Genomic DNA, 15,697 nt, shown 5'->3' with positions numbered 1-15,697 from the left:
GCTGTGTCAGATGGGTGCTACAGAGTCCCTCTTGCAGGAGTGTAGGCTAACCGAGAGTCCTCCATTTACTCAACTGAGTGGGAACTGAGAGGAGGCAGAATGAGTGAGGAGCAGGCCATCAGGATTACTTAGGTACCAAACATCTTCTGATTAATTTCAGCAAGATGTCCACAGGCTTGTTCCATGTCCATTTGCCATTTACCTTGCAAAAGCTAAACTTTGGTTTCATAACATGTGGAAGTCCAGGTGTTTACCCAAAGTACTGAACTTTTCCTGCAGTTTTCAATTCCCTGCTAGGGCCGGAAAAGTCAGCCTAGTAATTGTCCTGTGAATTCTTTTTAAGAGGTTCTTGCTGCATGCTCTCTCTCTCTCTGAGTCTTGTTCATGTCGGTGCTGTGCTTACTTCTTAAAGTATTAGTTCTGCTTCAGTCTGTTAATTGTCATGCCATTGTGCTTCCTTAATACATCTTGTACTAAGGATGGTGTTTTTCACACTGACAGCTGCACTTATTTAAAAGAATGCAAAATACACGATAAATCCTTAGAAAAACTTAAAAAATAAACTAGCAGGTCACTTGGGATTGGATTACTGAGAAAGCAGAGGTACTAAGACACAAGAGTCAGGTGTAAGCTTCATTTTTCTGTCTCTGTGAAGTATTACCTGTGCTATTGCCTAATAAAGCTGGGCTTTTGAGAAGTCTAGGATTTCATGAAGTATGACGTACAGTCATTTGGTTTTAATGTCAAGAAGGGGCCTTTTTGCAGAAGGACTGAAACATAAGAAATGTTTTCCTTCGTTTGCTCTTAAAGCTGGGACTCCTTAAGGCATCTTTTTGCACTTTAATTCTGCCTGGTATTATATTTTTACGTTTACAGTGCACAATTCTTATATTTCCAGAGTGTTAATGATTTGAGATTCTTGCTTCTTTCAAGGTACTATTTCTATCAGCCTTCTCGATTAACATACTTGATTCTAGCAAATGTGACTAACTATCCCTGTCGTCTTCATTCACTGTTTTCTAACTTAACTGAACACTTAGAGAGTCTTCTTGAAAATGTATGTTAAGGGAGTTTTATAAAGCTACGTTATAGCCGTATCACCTGCCCTTCAGCTGCAGGAGACTATACAGTAGCTTGTCTTAAGAGCATTAACAAGTAGCCTCAACCCAAAACTTCATCTTGGAATAAGTATTTATTTTTTAATATCCATCATTCTTGTTCTCATAGCTGTTTCAAATCAGATGTAAAACGATTTAGCTGGATCTGTTTCTTCAGACATGCTTTTTTTTTCTTTGTGTTGTGGTTGTTTGTTTGTTTTTTAGTGTTGTTGGTTTTAAACGAGGTGCAAAACATTATACCAATCTTGCCAAAGGCAATACAAGATTGTTAGTGTTGGATTAATTCCAGTATACTGCTTTACACTTCACCCATAAATCTCAGCATGATATGCAGTCAGCAAAGGCGTGATATTTCTCTTCCTTATCATAAAGTTAGTTTGGCACAAATAGCAAGTGTTTATCTTAGTTTTCACTTGGTAAGATTTGCTAGTATGTCTCTAATGGTGTGCATACATTGACAACGTTTTTTGAGTTGTTGCAAAAATTCAGCTCTTAATACTTACTTTTTTTTAAGGAGTTTCCCAAAATAGGAAAACAAATAGCAATAAAATTGTTTTTAACACCATAACCTGGTAGTAGATGTTTGGCTGACACGGCTCTGTCAGTTTAGAAAGGAAGACAACTGTATCCCTGACTGGTGTAGTTACACCACCGTTCAAAATATGGAACAGGTTCGTGTTAGCTGCTGAAGTTCTATGAAGTGTTTTTTATTACTTGAATGTACCTACTTGAAAAATCTGAATGCAATCTTTGAAGAAATTATTATTTTGGGGGCTATTTCAAATGTCAATCCTGAATAATATTGTCTTGGAATTGCTGCATGTATTTTGCTATGCAATATTTGCAGAAAACATGTAGCTATACTTCTTATTTTTATATATATATATATATTTTTATATATATATAACTACGTACATTTCTAGACTTGTTTTTTTCAACTTGGAGTCCACAGACCACAAAGGAAATTTTCCTAGCCACTTTGTATGATATCAATATATCAATGATATCAATAGCCATATGCAGGGAATTCCTGAGGAATATTCCCTGATGATTTTTAAGGTATCACAGCTAAAGGCTGGAAACTGTTCTGCAGTGTCAGAATTGCTGCTGCTCATTTTTATGTAAACTTTTTTTCTGATGTGATGTTTAAAGACTTATAAGACAGCAGAAACTTCTTTATTAGGGCAGGTGTTAATAGGTTTTAGATGCATAAAAGAAAATACAAGTGGGTTGCTTTTAGAAATACAGAGCATGCTGTTATGTCTATCAAATAAATAAGCTACAGCTGCATGTTTCTCTGATTGTTTCTGTGTTTCCAGGTGTGTGGTATAACCAACCTTCTGTTAAAGTTGTTCAAATATATCCTTGCTTTGTCTTTAAAAACAGTTAAATGTAGTAAGTGAATTTTAACATTCCTTTCTGAAAGGGAGCTTGGAATTAGACATGTATGTCTGCAGCTTATCACAATTTAACCAAAAGAAAACCTCACCAAAAATTTTGCTCTTTGCTTGTTTGTGATTTGTGATGTGTATATATATTTGGATGGTGGATTAAAATTGCAGGGCTGTTTTCAGGATCAGATAGTTATTTCTGTATGATCTAGTGGCATTTGCTAGGAGTCTTAAAGTAAATTACTCTGTCTAATCAAGAATTGGAGAGTAAAAGTAAAATGTTCAAGCTCCGATTCCTCTCCCTTAAATATGTAAAGCAATAGTAGAATTGTTTAATGATATAAATACACTTGAAATACAATGCTCTCTTTTTGTGATCTCTAGGGCCTTCTTTACAATTGTATATAAAACAGTGAAACATTTGGTGAAAGGCTGCTAGAGATACTACAAAGGTTTTATGGCCTCTTGCAGCATGTTTTTAGCTTTAAGTGTAGCTGAAAAATAAAAAGAAAGGTGTTGGTGGGCGGTTGGATTTGTTACAGCAAGAGACATATTTTACATAATGAAGCTGTAGGGGCCATCAGTCTGACAAGTGACATACATATATTATTAAACACTTCACACTTCTTAAATCAGTAATGTTAGGTAGCCTTTCATTTTGAAAAGTTTGATCACGCTTTTTTATTTACCCCTTCACTGAGAATTTGTTTATAAAGCAGAGTATGCCTATGGAGTCGAAACTGAACGCCTACATTCAAGTCCAGTTCTTCAGCATTTCTTTCTGTGTTCCCCTGTAGGATTGACCACAGAATATATGTGAGCTTAGTGGGTTTGATTCCTGCAGGTACAACTGGAGTAAATAATCACTTGTTTTTAAACCTTTCACACTTCCCTTTTGGGGGGAAACAAATTATAATTTGCTTTGAAATTTTTCTTTTCCCTTTTTTGTTCTTCCTGTGTTTCCAGCTTCCTGAATTACTCTTTATCTGTGCAATTTGTGTGATACTAAAAATGGCAATGTGTGCATGTATTGTTCTTAATAGGTGGGGAAAGTTCTGGAAAAGGGGGATAATTGAGCAACATGTTAGGGTGAAGGAGTTGAGAGAAGTTACTTTAGCTTCTTGAAGCCTTCCCATGTTGACTTCACACCAGCTGTGCAAATGAAACCTTAAAAAAGTGCCTTATTTTGATTAAATTGGACAAGTCAAAAGTAGCTAGGGTTTTTAATAGATTAATAAGCTGCGTTTTGAACTTGAGTTACTAAGCATGCCCAATTTGAAGAGCTTTTGACTTGGAAATTACTGTGCAGGAACGGCTAAGTGAATTTATCAGCTCCAGATCTGTGAGATTTGGTCAGGTAGCTGCTTTCTGGGAGAAGTATCTTACAGGTGTAACGTTAATAGTTAACTGTATTCTTCAAGTTCCCTTGTGTTTTGCATATTGATGCATCTGCATTGTTGATGGTAACCCCTGCAGAGTTTCTTTAACTCTCCAAAGGGGTAGATTTGTGACTGAGGGAATGCTTTAGAAGATTGTTAGCCAAATAATCCATCACATGGACAACTGCAGACTGTAAGGATTTGCTCGTGGTAGTATATGACTTTATTTAAAGAGGCTGAAAACATGGTAATAATTCATTTGCCTTTCTACAGTAACTCTTTGAAGCATTCTTACTTGAATTTTTAAGCAACTGTCAAAGTGGTATGGCTTTCTACCTTAAAGTATTTTTCATTAAACTGCAATTTTGTAAACCAAAAATCCTTCGTAGATGTTAGTCACCTTAAAAATCAGAGTTCTTTGGCCAGTTGTTTAACAAGACCAATTGAGTTTCAGATTTTTAAAATTGCATGGAAGAAACTTTCACCTAAAGTCAGTCTTGAGCTTCCTTACTTCTGATGCCATATTTCTCTATCTAATCGTAAGGTTCCTTAATCCTTTTTAAAGGATATAAAATAAGTCAGAGTTTACGGTTTTCACTGCAGACAACAGTACTGTACTGTACAGAGTCCAGTACTGTGTTCCCAGCACACAAAAAAGCAATCAGATGCTGCACTCAAATCATGAACAATTAGCCTGACCAGCCTGCCTGCTTGCTTCTTACCTCTCAGTGCTCTACACTTGCCAGTTCTGAGCCAATGAACCTTATTTAATCATGTAACCCATATGGAGGCTGTAGAAATCAGGCCATTTCATTTGCTCTAGACCAAAAATGGCCTTCTGTAGCTTGATCGCCTGTGGCCAGTACGCTGAATTACACGGCACCAGATGAGAGACCTTCCTGCTCCGTCACAGAGGTTGGAGCAAGTATGAATGGAACGAGTGATGTTTCAGTTCAGTGGTATAATATCATAAAACTTTATGCGAAGTATAGGAAGGGAAGCTGTCCATTCAAGTTTACTTCTTGAGATTGCTGAAGTGAAGTAAAATTGTAAGCAAAAGCTTTTAGTAGTTGCTTCCAGGTATAGCTATTTTAATTTTCCCAATTTCAAGTTCCACAGTAAAGCTTGTGTGTGAAAGGTGCTAGACAGTGTTAGCTAGTGCCTAAAGTAACTAGCCTGCTAACATCACTTAAGGACAAATACTCTGAATCTCAAACAGCTTGAAATTTGCTCTTTTATTATAATGATTGTTTATAGCAATTCTGGGGAAGAAAAATCTTATGGCTGGTGTTCTAATGACTTCTGTCTTAAGAAATAGACGCTGTTCTTGCCTTGCTACACAACTTGGGTGTCCCCAGGTTTTGTAAGCTGGGTTTTGAGAGCTCCTAAAAACAAAACAAAAAAAAACTTTAGCAGGAAGCTACAGTTAATATATCCTTGAAAGTACTAAACCTCTTTAAAAACTTGTGTTATTCTGGTGTGATACTGTACTATCTGTCAACAGCACTATCGTCAAGTTAGGATTGATGATGAAGGTACAAATGCTAAAAATGCTCTAACAACATATGGTTTTCTTTATAGAAAGTGGAGCAGTTCCAAAAAAGAAGGATCCCTTAACACACACAAGTAATTCCCTTCCACGTTCAAAAACTGTTGCAAAAACTGGATCCACGGGCCTTTCAGGTCACCACAGAACACCTAGCTACAGTGGGATATCAACTGCTTCTGTGTCTAGACCAGCAGCAAACCCTACAACTTCAACTCACAAGGTATGGTGACAATAGATAGAGCAATATATATGGGGGAAGTAGATGTAAAATCAAGAAAAAAACCTGCATTTATTGCCTTTGTGGCAGCATTGTAGTGGTGTGATAGCAACAAGATCTTAAGGAAAAACAAATGACAAAAACCACCACATAAACTAAAACCCTGAATTTTTGGACAAGCCTCTTGGACTAGGCTGCACAGTGGATTTTAGAAATCAGGGGTATTGGGTGGCCAGATGGGCAAGTAGAGTTGAGTTGTAATGACAGTAGAAGTGTTAATACTTTGTTTTGAAAATTGAGTGCGAAGCTGAGGAAAACTGAGCTGGGATAAAAATAAATGTTACTCTCAGTACATAGAAGATGGAGGGGAAGGAGGAAGGAATCTCTTGGTCCAGAACTATAGACTTGTTCCCCACATGTTCCTTCTCCAAAACATGCATGCCTAGGTTGTACTGCAACCATATAGAAAAGTAAATTTTATTTAAATTATGGTTGAAATTCAAAAGTAAATTCTGTACTAGTAGGAGAAAAATGCTTTAGTTCTTTTGCCCTATTTGTTTCCTTTTCCTCCTTATTTTCCCACCCTGTCCTACCCCTACAGTAACGTAGAACAAAGAGTAGAATGTGTAGTCAAGAACATAAATGTGGTTACATGTTATTGTTTCTATAACATGATGGCTTTTAAGTGGTCTGCTGTCAAAGTATTGCAGCAGTAGAAATTCTTATTTGTAGATATTTAGCATCTGAAACAGTATGCTTAAAAAGTATTTAGTTGTTTTTTTTCATTTTTCTCCCCCCAAGGCTGTTCCTAAAAATAGCAGAGCAAATAAGCCTTCTACTCCTACCACTGCTGCTCGAAAAAAGAAAGATATGAAGATATTTAGAAATGTGGACAGTAATCTTGCCAATCTTATCCTGAATGAAATTGTTGATAGGTAAGTCTGAAGATCAGTAGTCTTTTCAGAGCAGAAAGCCAGTTTTTCATTCAACAAAATCTTGGTGCTCTTGAAATGAAAAATTGTCCTTCTTGTTTGTTTTTGTTGGTTTTTGTTTTGGTTTGTTACCTTGTAAAATGAATGAAAATTAACATATGAAATGCTTCTCTTTTTAAATGCATAGCAGTATAAGTTGTAGATTTCCTCAAAACAGTTCTTTATAAATTGTCAAATACATTAAATTAGTCAGCTGCAGCTGAAAAAGAGTATCTCATTGTTAGACTAATTAGTATTCCATTTCTTTGTTAGTGGGCCAGCTGTCAAATTTGATGATATCGCAGGGCAGGATCTGGCTAAACAAGCCTTGCAAGAAATTGTTATCCTTCCTTCTCTTAGACCTGAGGTAAGCAACTTGGTATTGTTATCACTCTGGCAGAATCAATGAAATTTATTGTTTTAACACACACAGTGGTGATTCTGTTACACTATCTTTGCTGGTTATGATTGTTATCTATAGTCAGTGTAGGAGAAAGTGACTGAGGCAGCGGCTTCAACACCCACTGCTCCAAACAAACAAACAACAACAAACAAAAAAACCACCCTGAAAACTGGTGAAGCTGACTGTTCCAGATAACTATAGCTGTTAAGTGGAAATAGCTGTGTGTGGAAATGTAGAGGACGAAGCCCAGAATTGGAAGAGGGAAACATAGGAGATTGCATAGGTAACTTACGTCATGGCATTATCTGATTTGGAAAATATTAATTTTTTATTGTGGTCAGTTCTCTGGATATTCTGAACAGCCTATTCATAGCAGGAAAGGACGCAAGCAAGTATAGCAGTGAACAAGTATATTGAGGAATACAACATCTGAGGGCAGATTTGCTTTTTACTTGGCTGAGTGGAAATTAGTTATTTAGGCTTTTGATTAATTTACTGTAGGTGGTACCCCAATTACTTTGACTACTGGGATTGAGGTCTGGCCTATATTGCATTGGAATTCTGAGCTTTTTTTGTGTGAAGTTAGTGATTTTCTATAGTTGCTGCACTTGCTAGAAACTCTTGCAGAGAGTGCATGCAGTGCTTTACTGCAGTGCTGATTATTCAAGTGAAATTGCCGTTTGTTCTTTGTTTGGTTCTGGGGACTCTTCTGTGACATTGGCTGGTGACTGGAGTTGCTCTCTGGTCTTCCTGTTTCCTGTAATACAGTTTCTGGATTTGAAGTGTGGTGGGGAAGAAACATAAAGCTGGCATTGCATCAGAGGAATACCAGACCTGTGGGAAAAAAGCTTTGGCATTAAATATGCATGCTCAGGTGTTCCCACACAGAAGGCAAATGTCATAATACAGTCTCTGTTATTACAGTGCTTTAGTATGTAAAGTTGGTTGTCCAGTAATGCCGGTACAATGAGCTGGGTGGGAAGGACTTTGAAATGTGAGCCTTGGAATCGTTATGACTCTTTCAATAATAGTTGACGTTTTCAGTAAGATCTTTTTCATAATACTGTAGTTAGCAGGGGATCTGATGTTGGTGTAGGTTGAGATATAACAAGGACAGAGAATCCTATGAATTCTTAAACTTTATTCCCTGGAGGAAAAAAGGCTTTTTTCTTCTTGTAAGTAAATATGGTAAATGTGGCAACTATAGGGGGGTTATTTAATCAACTAAATAGTACTTTAGTTATAACCTCAACATTCTCGTTGAAACAAACCGATTAACAGTATTTTTGTGGGAGAGCAAAAGTTGAGGTGAATGAAAACACTGGCTAGAGATGTGATGGCAACCATTTCAGCGATAAGATGCCAATAAAACAGTAGCAATTAGTTCAGACCATATTTAATGCTGGTCTATTAATAAAAACTTGAAAAGCTTGGTGTGTCTCAGTGATAAATAGCAGTTGTAGCTTAACTGTATAAGATAAAGGTGAGAGAGTTTTAAATTTGGTCTGGAATATCTGAAAAGGGTAGAACTCTGAAGGAACAATTCCTAATAAAAAGAGTGAGGCAGGGGGTGCATGTAGTGGCGTGCAGCATGGAAAGCAGAAATACGGAGTCATCCAGATGAAAGTGCTCAATAAACTGGTGGTGCAGGCGGTATCTATTAGTTATCCAGCGTGTTCCTACGCCCTGTTTTTAGGGATCAAGCACAACAAGCGATGCTGTTTATAATGAAATAATAGAGAAAATCCATGTTGGTTGGCCATGTTATAGAAACACTACATTGTTAGTGGAACCATTTCTGATGTTGGATAATGAGGAAAGGAGTGTCTGTTGCCAGTGGACTTCAGACATGGTGTATATATAAGTGCCTTTGTACTGTCCATTCTCGTTGTTTGTTGGAATTATTGGAAGCTAGAATGGAGGAGTGAGTGTGAGGCCAAAAATGGAACTCTGAAACCCTTGAAAGTGGTAAAACAGGCTACAGAAATAACCAGAAGAGATACATTGTGTGAGAAAGTGTGTAATTGCTTTCTGTGATGGTAGGTATGATAGGTGCAATTTTGTAGCGTAGGAAAGATTAATCCAGTGCAAAGTGGGAGCGAGGAGATTATCAGTGGAATTTGGAGGGAGTAGGTGGTGGTGAAGTAATATTTTAAATACCTTCAGGTTAAGGCGTTGAGTCTTCAAGTTCTTCATTAAAAAAATAAAAAAAAAGATGAAGTGGTTCTTCTATATGGAGTTAATAGGAACACGGCTTTTACCCTCCTACTACACAACTGCACATGCACACTGCCTCACATTTTTACATGGAATTTGTTGCTTTAACTTGACACGCTGGTCTTGAGGAATATATTACTGCCTTTTAAGCTCCTTTCACAGTGTGTCCGTGCACAGAATGATCGTGGTGTAACTTAACTGTTGTGTGAGAAATGATAGGTACCTGCATTAGGGCAAGTTAGTAATAAAATGTAGAAATTATCTAAAAATCCATACAGCTGTAGAACTGTTGCTATTGTTGCCAGTGTAAGCCATTCCTTAATCTTTAGTCACTTTCTTATAAAGGTATATCAGCATTTCTTAGTGTCATCCCCCACCCAAGATTGGATGCAACAATCATCACTGTTGTTAAAGCAGAATTGTGATTCTAGGATTTAAGCTAATTGGAGACTGTTAATGTTGGTAAGGCTTAGAAACAGATTTTAGGATTTCCTTTGATATTTAATAAAACTCAGATTTTTTTCACAGTTTTACAAAAAATGTATTAAAAATTATCGTCATGAGTTCTCCATGTAGTGATCTAGCCAAGTGTGTATATATTTACGGTAAGTTTCTAGCACTTCAGCTCTTCCAAGGTAATTTATGATGATGTATTTTTCAAGTTATTTACAGGACTTAGAGCTCCTGCACGTGGATTGTTGCTGTTTGGCCCACCAGGAAATGGGAAGACAATGTTGGTGAGAAAACTTTACTGCATGCATGAATTGGTGGGCTTAAAATGTAACCGTGTGGGGTGGCTTTCAGTTTTCCTGCACTTACGTTTTTCCAAGTAACCTTTATGCTGCATAATTTTGAACTACTCTTAAAGTAGCATCTTTTATGGAAGAAGTTAGATAAATTGTGTTTTAACTGGGAAGCTTGTTGGTGTTACATCTGTACATTGCACTGTGAATGCTGTTAGAACTTCTAGTGGAGCTCTTCGAACTGTGTGTGTGGAAGAAATGTAACATCTAAATTTCATTTTCAGAGAGAATGAAAGTAACATGGTTAATTGTTTGTATAAAGCAGCACTTAAAAATAGCCTGCTCTCCACTAAAACATAGTAGAAATTTGAGTATTTTTTGGAACTGGGGAGAGAGCACAGTAGCAAGAAAGGAGTTGTCTGCCTTCCACACCGCTGCGTGAAAAATGCAAGTGCTGGAGAACTGCCTGGCTCCTTCTTGTTTTACAGCCTGACGTGCAGGGTTGAGGGAGCTGGAGTGAAATGGCTGTGCAGCAGCCAGGGAACATTGTGTGTCCTGGTGCAGCTGAGCTGGGCGCATCCTCCCACATCACGTGGCGAGCTGCAGCTGCACGCTGCCTTTGCTGAAGCTGGATCAGCTCTGAAGCACATGAGCAGGAATGCTGAGCGGCTCACTTAGGCTCTTCTGTTAGGTTTACCTATTGGAACACAATTGCTAATAAGTTCAAAACAAACAATCAAAACCTACCACCCTCACCCCACCCCTGCCAAAAAATCCCTGTATAACCAGGGAATCATAACTTTTTAAGTATGGTGAAGCTGTCAGGGAAAAAGGTAATGCATTCTGGCTGAACTGATTCTTTTTCCTAGCTTTCCTCTGAAAGCAGTTTCTGTATAGATGGGATGATGAGAAAAAAAAATAAGGTGGCTTAATTCAACTGCTACCCTAAATTACCACCCTAAATGAGTTCAAACTGTTTTCAGTGCCTTCTCACGATACACTGAAAGAAGCTGGAGACTGATATTCTTCAGTAAGCAAGTTGTAGTTGGCTGTGGAGATGATGTGATTAGAGAAGTGTAAGGGAGTCTGGAAAATTCTATAGTGGTTCAGCTGCTTATCTATTCCTATTTGTAAGTGGCCTGTACAGAAGTTCTGTGAAGCACCTACAACATATTCCCTCTGAAGGAACAGGGGTTTTCAAATCACTATTAAGAATATCAGTGAGAGCTACAGAGGTATCTTCAATTTGATGTTTTAAAAAGTACTTTTTTTATGTCCTAGGCCAAAGCGGTTGCTGCAGAATCCAATGCCACTTTCTTCAATATAAGTGCAGCAAGCCTAACTTCAAAATATGTAAGTAACGTCTGTAAATTACATTAATCTGAAAACACGTGCTATAGTTGGGGCTTAAGAAGGCCAGGACTTCTGACAAGTCTTTGATGAACTGGCTGCCTATAGTGAATATACAGTCTTTAGAGAAATGACTTTTAGAGAAATGACGAGAAGGACCTGGGAGTACTGGTTGATAGTCGGCTGAATATGAGCCAGCAGTGTGCCCAGGTGGCCAAGAAGGCCAACAGCATCCTGGCCTGTATAAGAAGCAGCGTGGCCAGCAGGTCTAGGGAAGTGATTGTGCCCCTGTACTCGGCTCTGGTGAGGCCGCACCTCGAGTACTGTGTTCAGTTTTGGGCCCCTCGCTACAGGAAGGACATGGACGTGCTCGAGCGAGTCCAGAGAAGGGCGACCAAGCTGGTGAGGGGTCTGGAGAACAAGTCTTACGAGGAGCGGCTGAGGGAGCTGGGCTTGTTCAGCCTGGAGAAGAGGAGGCTCAGGGGCGACCTCATCGCTCTCTACAGTTACCTTAAAGGAGGCTGTAGAGAGGTGGGGGTTGGTCTGTTCTCCTACGTGCCTGGTGACAGGACGAGGGGGAATGGGCTAAAGTTGCGACAGGGGAGTTTTGGGTTGGATGTTGGGAAGAACTTCTTTACCGAAAGGGTTATTAAGCATTGGAACGGGCTGCCCAGGGAGGTGGTGGAGTCACCATCCCTGGAGGTCTTTAAGAGACGTTTAGATGTTGAGCTTAGGGATATGGTTTAGTGGAGTACTTAGTGTTAGGTCAGAGGTTGGACTCGATGATCTTGAGGTCTCTTCCAACCTAGAAATCTGTGATACTGCGATACTGTGATACTGTGACTTGTGAAGTAAAAATAGTGGTTTGTGCTTGTGATAACTCAGTGTCAAAGGCTTTTTTTTGCAGTTCAGGATAATACTGGCTGTGATATGGAGGAGTGGATGTTGTTTTTTTTCTTCTCTTTTAAGAAAATAAAGGTCCAAGGTCTCTCAGGATTTAGGTACGAAAACCGCTTGATGTCCCAATTGGAATCATAAGTGAAGTTGTAATATTTAAGACCAAAAAAAAAGTGTATATAACATAACACTCAGCTACTGGTAATCTAGCTGAGCATGTACCAATGGGTTAAGTGTATTTGTTTTGTTAGCATTTTTTTCTGGAAGTCCTCGTGTTAGGGGTCTTGTAATAAATGCTTTATAAACTCCTTCCAAAAAACAGTTTATTGTTGTTTCAGGTGGGTGAAGGCGAGAAACTGGTGCGTGCCCTATTTGCAGTGGCAAGAGAACTTCAGCCTTCTATAATTTTTATTGGTAAGACCTTAAATGCTGTTGACCTTTGTGTACTTTCTTAAACATTTTGATGACTTAAGTTTGAATTACCAGGTAAACTACTTGGGGTAATTCTGCAGTGTAAAGGAAATGTCTCGGTTATGATCTGCTGGCTAATCAGTTCCAATAGAACATGTTAGATTGCTACTATTTTAGTGCTGATAGGGAAAAAATAGCATCAAAAACACACAGCCTTTACTACCTTTACAGAACAAGATCATTTTAATGTTAAACGTCAAACATAAAAATAGGCTTTGCTTGTCCTGAGTTACAGTTTATTATCCAGTAGGATTTTTTTATCTGATCTGTGGTTTATATTGCATATTTCAATGACAACACATAGCGGCATGGTAAATCTAGTCAGAAAATCAGACAAGCTTTTAATGTCTGCTTATATATTAGAGATAGAAGATGTCTGTCTCCTACAGAAAAAAAGATTTGATCTTTCTTGCTGGAGCCCTATATTAGTAAAAGAACTTAAAGAGCTATGGAGATTTCAGTGTTGTATGCATAACTAAGATGTATTTCTTCTGTTGTTTTTTTAGATGAAGTTGATAGCCTTCTGTGTGAAAGACGAGAAGGTGAACATGATGCCAGTAGGCGTCTAAAAACAGAATTTTTAATAGAATTCGATGGCGTAAGTATCTAGTCCTAGCTATTGCTTGATTTAGCAGAATTGGCTGACATAGTAGATGCCAGTACAGGTTGCAGATAAAGCACACACCCTTGGTTGGCAAGCTTTTTTTTTTTTGCTGTTAATTTTTTGCCTGCGTACTACAATGTTCTGGGAAATTTAGTCTGAGCTGAGAGGTAGTAGACAGTAATCTGGAGCTGAAATAATGGGTTGAACAGAGAAAAGAGAAGAAAGGATAACAAATGGCAATAATAAAGGAGCTTTGAGAGCAAATGATTTTACAGAGCAAGAAGGACACTTGGGAGCGTTAGGCAGAGGTGAATCTTTGTCTGCAATGGCATGCTTCTTTTTGGCAAATAAAAGAGAATTAAATGAGTTTTAAGTAGTATCCTTTTCTTTCTTAAGTTTCGTAAATGTGCACTTTGTTAAGGGGTAAGGTGAGACTTAAGGGACGATGATTTCAGACAGACTAGTTCAGATCAATGGTATACACAATTTTTTAATAAATTTTTAAATAAATTTTTACTTTTTAATTAGTATGACCTTAAAATACTCTTTATGTAAAAGCCAAGTTAACTGCCTTTAAAAACAAACAGTAAAATCCCATCAGTGCACTGAATGCGTAACAAGTCTCTATATGATGTGAACTGAAAGCTGTCTTGCCTTTCTATGTTCCATAGGTGCAGTCTTCCGGAGAGGACAGAATACTTGTGATGGGAGCAACAAACAGGCCACAGGAGCTTGATGATGCTGTTCTCAGGTATCAAAATGTCTGTTCTCTTCTTTGAGTACGATCATATGATGCTTATTTATGAACAGCAGGTTTTGATGTTTAGTGTCCTGGTTGTTTTAAGTTTTGGACTAATTAGGCAAAATTGTTTGGCAAAAGAAAATTATTTACCTTCTCAAAGAGGTGCTTCCCTCTTCTCTTTTGGGATACATCTGCAAACGTATGGCAGTCTTGCTGTTGTCTAACGCAGCAGTGTCTGTTGAGACCAAGTCGGCATTTTCTAACTCTCTTGTGTCTTACATACTGCTTCTTTTATTTTTGGAACTTAATGCCAGGCTGAAGGAAGAAATTTGATGAATGAAATCTAGTATTTCTTACGTGCAAATATTGGACTTCTGATATCACTTGTGGTTGAAGATCTTGCTGTAGATTTGCCTTAGGACTTTTTTTTGCTGCAAATTCTCATATTTGCTTCTCTCTTCATTCTTGATTGAGGAAAATAGGCATTGCACCACTGTCTGAACAAATGAATTGTATTTTTAATAATTCAAAAGACCTCCTGTGAGGAGATGCTTCATTTTTTTGCCAGTAGTCAGTGATATATTTACCTTTAGATTGTTTTCTCTTTGGAAGGAGTTTCATGACTTCAAGAAGAGTAAGGTGACACCAGCAGCTCATGCATGTTATTTGTTTGTTTTAATTTGTAGTTCCACTCTCTAGAATTAGATTATGTAAGTGAAATTGACATATCTATCAAACCAAATGCTAGATCTGTATGCACCACAAAACTATAAAAGTGTATGTATTTATATATGTCTTTTTTCCTAGACGATTCACTAAACGGGTATATGTATCTTTACCAAATGAGGAAGTAAGTATTGGTTTCCATGTATTTTCTTCAATTTTAGATCAATTGTATTTGAAAGAAAAACAAAACAAACCCCAAAAAAGCATTTTGTAGATTATCCTTAACTTGCCCTAATGGATGATTATGCTTTTTTTTTTTTATTTAGCTTCTGACCCAGCTTGGCCATATACACTGTGTTTTAATTCTGGCAACTACGTTAATCAGTTGCGTTTTCCTACCCTTGCTATTAGCAAATCTGGTAGTATCCTACTTAGCTAGTGCGGTGTTGCCTTACATACAGACAGGCATTGACAAGTCTGAAATATGGCATGCAGGAGCAGGTTTGGTTGGCTAGAGAACAGTGTTCACTGCAAAAGATGAAAGTAGCTTTATTAATATTTTTTAGTCGAACAGCAATTTAGGGCTTTTGAGGATTAAAACATTATTATTATTTAGTGCCTTTTTAGAGCAAGCATGACCCTTGTTCTCATTATTAGCAAATCCCTATCTCTTCTGGAGAGAATCCCTATCTCCCTCTGGAGAGATTATCGTGTAGAGTCTAATCCACAAAAGCTCTATAGGCAAGTTTAAACCAGTGAAGCGCAAAAGCTAACCTGACAAACACGTAGTTTTGTTGTTGCAATTTTGTGTACCATGAAAATCAGTTTTACATATGATAAATCTATCTTTTTCGTTTTTTCTTCAGACAAGGTTGATTTTGCTAAGAAATCTTCTAAGCAAGCAAGGAAGTCCACTGACCCAAAAAGAGTTGGCACAACTAGCTAGGTAATAATTTTGTAACTATACTAAATGAATACT

The 15,697-nt window shown here is 37.8% G+C and overlaps 1 protein-coding gene across 5 annotated transcripts in view; it reads left to right on the top strand.

The window, feature by feature from the left end:
* The window catches only part of SPAST (spastin), a 37,219-nt gene that overhangs the window by 12,171 nt on the left and 9,351 nt on the right, over window positions 1-15,697 (top strand). For all 5 annotated transcript variants that reach the window (XM_080584342.1, XM_080584341.1, XM_080584343.1 and 2 more), the window contains 10 exons: window positions 5,470-5,657; window positions 6,456-6,589; window positions 6,899-6,992; window positions 9,908-9,982; window positions 11,270-11,341; window positions 12,574-12,649; window positions 13,213-13,304; window positions 13,982-14,061; window positions 14,860-14,902; window positions 15,585-15,664. In XM_080584342.1, the coding sequence (XP_080440468.1) occupies window positions 5,470-5,657; window positions 6,456-6,589; window positions 6,899-6,992; window positions 9,908-9,982; window positions 11,270-11,341; window positions 12,574-12,649; window positions 13,213-13,304; window positions 13,982-14,061; window positions 14,860-14,902; window positions 15,585-15,664 (934 nt within the window). The remainder of the gene's footprint in view (window positions 1-5,469; window positions 5,658-6,455; window positions 6,590-6,898; window positions 6,993-9,907; window positions 9,983-11,269; window positions 11,342-12,573; window positions 12,650-13,212; window positions 13,305-13,981; window positions 14,062-14,859; window positions 14,903-15,584; window positions 15,665-15,697) is intronic.

The sequence above is a fragment of the Anser brachyrhynchus genome (genome assembly GCF_964034855.1).
Source record: "Anser brachyrhynchus genome assembly, chromosome: 3".
In the NCBI taxonomy this organism is placed as follows: domain Eukaryota; kingdom Metazoa; phylum Chordata; class Aves; order Anseriformes; family Anatidae; genus Anser; species Anser brachyrhynchus.
Note: the sequence above shows the minus strand (reverse complement) of the source record. Positions and strands in the feature narration are given on the sequence as shown.